The sequence below is a fragment of the Hibiscus syriacus genome, unplaced genomic scaffold (genome assembly GCF_006381635.1).
Source record: "Hibiscus syriacus cultivar Baekdansim isolate YM2019G1 unplaced genomic scaffold, ASM638163v2 tig00110482_pilon, whole genome shotgun sequence".
NCBI lineage: Eukaryota > Viridiplantae > Streptophyta > Magnoliopsida > Malvales > Malvaceae > Hibiscus > Hibiscus syriacus.
The window spans coordinates 2,030,624-2,036,812 of record NW_024062758.1 but is presented as its reverse complement, the minus strand read 5'-3'; the positions used below and the strand labels follow the sequence as shown (position 1 = coordinate 2,036,812).

The 6,189-nt window shown below is 35.8% G+C and overlaps 1 protein-coding gene across 4 annotated transcripts in view; it reads right to left on the bottom strand.

Moving 5' to 3' along the window:
- LOC120128912 (ABC transporter A family member 1-like) overlaps positions 1 to 6,189 on the bottom strand; it is a 64,458-nt gene that overhangs the window by 23,052 nt on the left and 35,217 nt on the right. For 3 of the 4 annotated variants that reach the window (XM_039146517.1, XM_039146519.1, XM_039146518.1), the window contains 11 exons: positions 5,895 to 6,146; positions 5,676 to 5,811; positions 5,325 to 5,404; positions 5,109 to 5,216; positions 4,707 to 4,857; positions 3,995 to 4,131; positions 3,839 to 3,913; positions 3,431 to 3,734; positions 3,089 to 3,222; positions 2,816 to 2,874; positions 2,389 to 2,526 (listed from right to left, as the gene is read on the bottom strand). In XM_039146517.1, the coding sequence (XP_039002448.1) occupies positions 2,445 to 2,526; positions 2,816 to 2,874; positions 3,089 to 3,222; positions 3,431 to 3,734; positions 3,839 to 3,913; positions 3,995 to 4,131; positions 4,707 to 4,857; positions 5,109 to 5,216; positions 5,325 to 5,404; positions 5,676 to 5,811; positions 5,895 to 6,146 (1,518 nt within the window). In that variant the 3' untranslated portion in view covers positions 2,389 to 2,444. Of the gene's footprint in view, positions 1 to 2,388; positions 2,527 to 2,815; positions 2,875 to 3,088; positions 3,223 to 3,430; positions 3,735 to 3,838; positions 3,914 to 3,994; positions 4,132 to 4,706; positions 4,858 to 4,945; positions 4,976 to 5,039; positions 5,217 to 5,324; positions 5,405 to 5,675; positions 5,812 to 5,894; positions 6,147 to 6,189 lie in introns of those variants that run through there. The other variant, XM_039146520.1, reaches the window with a different exon arrangement.

Genomic DNA, 6,189 nt, shown 5'->3' with positions numbered 1-6,189 from the left:
TTGAAAGGATGAAGTAGTTCTTTTCCAGAAGGATTGTTTGGGATTATATTTTTCCATCGAAACACCAATCTTGCAACCAAAAATGAAAGAACCATCCATCCTAAAAATTGCTTTCTTGGCTTCTTCTAGTGAAGCAAATCTGATAAAGCCAAAACGAACCCCTTACAGATTTTTTAGAAGGGATGAAATCATTAATCACCTTTCCATGGATACAAAAAAGAGAGTTAAGCTTTTTCCAGTCAAGATTCTCAGGAATATTTTCAACAAAGAGCGTACAACACCCAACCCTAATCTCCTTTTTAGATGATATATAATTCTCCTTCCCCCACAAATTATTGTCATTCCTCCAGACATTGTGTCATTTTTCCATCACTGTTTTTGGTTCCAGGTTATTCACAGCATAAGTATCTTGGGTTATGGTCGGAAGAAGGCGGAAACCCAAAAAAATCATGAATGAGAAGATGAATCAACAATCACAGATCTGACCTGAACATATCAATTTCAACTTTGAGTACTCTATTAGTGTGATTCTTCGCGTCGTTGTCGGAGAAGAAGAAGCGTCGCCGAAAATCTAAAAAGTCAAAGGGCCTCGACATAGATCTACTATGTTGTAGGCTCTCTCTCATGAAATGAAGCCTAGATCCTTGTTGTTGGCGTCAAGGCGAGCATACCTTGAAGTTTTGGTGGTCAACGACCACCGGAGGTGACAGCCGGTACGGCGGCTGACGACGGGTTGACGATTGTGCGACCAACGAAACTCCCAGCCTAGAGAGAAGGGAGAGGGAATCGGGGTAGAAAGAGAAGATATGTCATTCTTAGATCGCCTGGATTCTAGAGAGAAGCGGGCTTTTGAAATGTTTTAACACCGTTCTGACTGGATGGGAATTTTCGTTTTCGTTTTTAGTAGGATTCAAACCATGAAATGAAACCAAAAGATTTTATGTGATAATATATAGGAGTAATTAAACCTCAATTATTTCAAAATTAATACGCTAACTTCGCGCGATCTATAGAGGGGGAGAAATGATGTAAAAAAATATCGTGTTTTCATATTCATACCCAACTCGAGGTTCATATTTTAATTTTGTAATTTGATTTAAGAAACGATATGTCCTTAATACATATCATTAATACAATTAAAGAAAAGGCTAAATTATAACATTGATCACTTAACTATTTAATCTTTTTACTTTTTACCACCGATCTTTTAATTTTGTCAATCAAACCATATAATATGTAATTGTATTCAATCACGCCACTTATAGTTAGGGTGTTCAAAACTAGGTACCCAAATTGTTCGAGTATCAAAATGTCTACCCTTGACCCGACAGGTAATGGGTACCCGCTGGTTTAAATAATAGGGTAACCGGTTCCTATTTGTCAAATAAAAAAATCTACTCTAGTTTTTCATAAGTCTTCACCATCATAGCCTAGTGTATCTCTTAAATGGTATTCTAGTTTACACTTTACAGCACTGATATATTGTAGTTAAAGACGAATCAACATAATTTAAGTACCTACATGAAAGACGAATCAGTACTGGTATAATTCCTATAATTCGATATAGTATAAATTTTAGCTTGAGCCATGTATTAGTTAAAGACGAACTATATTAAATATTGAAATAGATTAAAAAATTAAAAACCACGACCACTTATGATTCCTTAACGATCTCGTTGTTGCCTGCTTGACGAATGACTGTGAGGGACGATGAGACCGTGCGTAAGTCGTAAAGGCCGAGGGATAGGGGTTACAAAATGAAATTGCGGTTGGGAATTGCCTGCTACTGTTTTGAATAAGAATAAAACATCGTTGAATATTGAATTTTAATAAAATAACATACAAAAATTAAAAGGTACTGGATACCAAATCGATGGATACCCGATTTAAAGATTTTTTTACCCGAAAACCCGAAAAAAATAATAGGTCGGATGCCCAACCTGCAACTTCTGGTATTTTCATAAAAAAATATCCGATATTTTTTTTACGGAATCAACGGGTCAAGTAATCCAGATAGGGTAATTTTTAACACCCCTATTTGCCGTTAATATCTAACTATAGCATTGCCGTTATTCATTCACCATATCCAATAAAATTAACTACCAAAAGGTAATGAAATATTTTTTTGAATATATATAGTTAATATTAAAAGAATTAAATATATGAAAACGTTTATTAGCTTTGGCTTTTCAAATCAGCCAACAAAATAGAATAAAAAAATCAAAATAAAGGAGCTCCCAGTGTTCCTTATGTTCCCATGCAAACAAAAATATGGGGAAAATGTGTTCACAATTACTTTCAAAATCCTGTCAAACAATGCAAAAGCTTTGTAAAATGATTGTTCTTTACCTTTCAATTGTTTCCTTCTCTAGTTCATATGATTATAACATTGCCTGCTTATGATATTTGCATTTGCCCTAAAAGTCAAATGCAAAATATAAATCTCAGGAATTGGATGCAAAATGATTGAATATAGTCTCCAGAGTTGATTGGCTGATACTGTACTCAGCTATGCCCGATTCATTCCTGATGTAAAAAAAAAATTCTGGTTTCAGTGGAAAATTCACCCCCCCCCAAAAAAAATATATATGAACACGAAAATGACAAGGCATGGTTGAAATAAACCGAATTCGTGATTTTACTGGCTGCTGATTTTCAGTTTTCAATGGTTCCAGCCAGTGCTGTAACTTCTCTGGTTTAAGCTATATATGTTGAGCTGCCGGACCAACTGGTTTCAGTTGAACCGACCAATCCTATCCGATTTTTCCAACCATAGGAGATGGAGAAAAGAAATGGCAGTTTAAGAGATGCTTACCTGTTTCTCTCCAAGTGCCCAAAAACATCCGCCAATGAGAGACCTTCTCTGTATGGTAACTGCAACAACAAAAATATCGAATCAGTTACTGTCGCTAAACTGAATCACAAAGCACCATATGTTACTCGAAATCGAGCATGTCTTTAATACAAGTATAATCCTTTCTTTTACTTCTTAAAAAATATCAAACAGGTGGAATTTCATTTAAAATTCATCAAAAAACTAAGGGCGTTTTCTTTAGCTTACATAGCTGAAAGTAACTATGAATTTTACCTGATATTTAACACTTAATCCATTACACCCATGGAAAGTTGCACCAGGAAATGAAGTGTGTATAAATGAATCAATGGCTGAAAACTTCTCACGAGCTAGCCACCACTCAGAAAATATTGGCAATGGTATACCACCTACATAACCTTGAATAGTAAGTCAAAATTGCGGTAAGAAAGAAAAAATAAATAATTGAGGACTAAAGCACGATAAAAAAATGTCTCGTTTCATGCTGAGTTTCTATGAAATGCAAGTTCATAATAGTGACAAGAAACAGCATCAACAAAATTATTTTTGATTCAGCAGTGAATGGATATTAAAATAACATCGGTAGATGACTTATACCATCCCGAATCAACTGCTCTGACAACTGTTCACCAAAAAGCCCATCGGAGATTGGTCTTGAAGAAAGAAGAGTCTTTACTCTGTCTTCATTTCCGAGCCAACGTCCAACAACAACTATCATCTCCTTCGACAAGCTAATTTCTGCAACTGATGCATTTTCTGATGTACTGGAGTCGACGCCCCCAATACAGACTTCAAGATCGTTTAGTAGGCTTCTAGGATGGGAGGGAATGTCAAAAAGCATTTCTTGAATAATGTGGCAAAGATTTTCCATATCAGCAGAGTTCACTTCGGTGGGTTTAATCTGATTGAAGGTAAGAATTTATTGCATTACAAGTGTACATGTCTTTCAACACTGATTATCGAACATTACTAAATCAAAGAATGACATCATATTTAACTACATACCTCCAGCTCAAGATGATTTCCAAACCTTGTTTTTAAGTGCTGGGGACTTCCGATGCACCTTAGCCTGCCTCCAACCTAAATGGAAAATGGTTTACAATAAGTGAATAAAGTGAATGCCAACAAGTTTCATAAGTTTTAGGATGCGAGGACTGGTACCATTATCCCAATTCTGGTACATAAAGCTTGAGCTTCATTCATGCTATGGGTCGTAAGGATCACAGCTGTCTTTCCTTGTCTGGTCGATAGGCGGGATATTACTTCCCACATGAATCTTTTTGCAATAGGGTCCATACCTAAAATAACCAATAATTACTAACTGCTAGTAAACAAAAAGAAAGCTCTAAATATAACATCATGCACTTCTCGCATCATTCCATCTTAGATAACAATTAGCTAGAATTTTTTCACACGGCACTCTTAAACAATAGACAACAGGCTAGAAACTGCCATCAAAGGCCATATCCCTGTGCCGATCCAAGCATTGCTTTACCTAAACTCAAACATGCAGCGTGTAAGCAACTAACCTTTTTTTCGTAGACCACCAAGCAACTAAAGTTAATGCATTGAGAATTTGAGATTAAAATTTCATATGAGCTTTAGAATAAAAGCATGAATAAATTTTGTGAAGAAACACCATACAACCACTTGAGTAAAACCAAACCAACATGCTTACAACATGTCAAGGGAGCCAAGCCACAGTCAAAGATCGATCAGAAGATCTATAAGCAATTTTATAACATTTCCAAAGACAGATATTATTTTCTATCATTCATTAAAGGAAAAAAGAAGGCACATAACAATAGAGCTGCAAGAAAAACATTTTTCAAGTCCTTGCAAGAATGCGTGATTTAATACAACCTATGCATACCTGTGGATGGTTCATCAAGAATGACAATTGGAGGATCTCCAATCATTGCAATTGCAACAGACAATTTACGCTTGTTACCTCCACTAAGGGTGTATGATGGTTTGTTAGCATGCTTTAGTAAGTCAAACTCTGCCAACTTTTCCATAACAACCTGCCAAAATAGTTGCATGCATCAGGGCATTTTGTGGTCATTACTGCATCAAATTAATATATTGATGCTAATGTATTAAATGGAATCATGCATGTCGGTTATGTTACTTATAAAGCCTCTCAAATTACAGTACCATGTTGAATGCTTCAAATCAAACTAGAACCCTTCTTCTTTTTTTTGACCAAATAGAACCCTTCTACTATATTGATAAGGAGAAAAATTATTAGAATAACTACAATAGATACACATACATCATTCATTTGGTAGTCTGAAACTCCCTTTATCCTTGCATAAAGTTCAAGGTGCTCTTGCACTGTAAGATGTTCTAATAAAGCATCAAACTGAGGGCAGTACCCAATCTGCAGGTGATCCATTAAATAGTAGAAAATAGTTAAATTCTTTCTGCTAGACTATCCAAACTTCTAGATCAAACATAAGAGTAAAATAAACAAAAGAATCTAATATACATGACGACGGACAGCCTTTGGATTTGAAGATATATCTTTGCCAAAAATGAAAGCAGTTCCTTCAGTTGGAGATTCTTCTCCTGTATGGGGGAAGGAAAAGGAAAATTGCAAGGTTCAGACGGACCAAAATCTTACAATCATACAATATCTACACAGTGTGAAGTTCTCAATAAGGTTCACGGAACAGATATTATATAAAGGAGCGCAGTTTAAGAGAAAGAAATATTGCAATTAAATTATTAACAATTATAGAGGCTTAATCGTTCTTCATGAATTCAATTATTGCACAATATTACATAATGGAGTGTTCTGAAGATAAAATATTGTCTAAGCTGGACAAGTGCAGCATACCAGTTAGCATGGACAAAGTGGTAGTTTTCCCGGCTCCATTGGTTCCTAGAAAGCCAAAACATTCTCCAGCTTGAACGGAGAAAGTTAACGAATCTACAGCTACTTTTGCATGGTGCTGGTTTCCTCCAGGATACACCTGAGATTGGTTGATAAATGTTGTTACTAAACAATAATAAGAGTATAAGAAGGACATGAATAAAATCAAGGCCAGTAGAATACCTTCCGAAGATTACGCAAGAAAATAATGGCATTGTCAATGGAACCAGAAAGTACCCGATGTCTTTCTGTTTTTACATCTCTGTCTTCATCAAGGAGAACAGATGTTCCAGAGGAAGTTTTCAGAAAAGGTTCTAAAACAGAATCATCACCCTGATATTGTTTTTTCCTCCACCACTTCATTAGTCTTGCAGGAGTCAATTTACAAGTAGGCAAGAGTTCAAGGCCAAGAGTCAGAAGAAAGTAACCAATAGCCTGCCACAGAGAGAAAACTGAATGAGATCCTAATCAACCCATC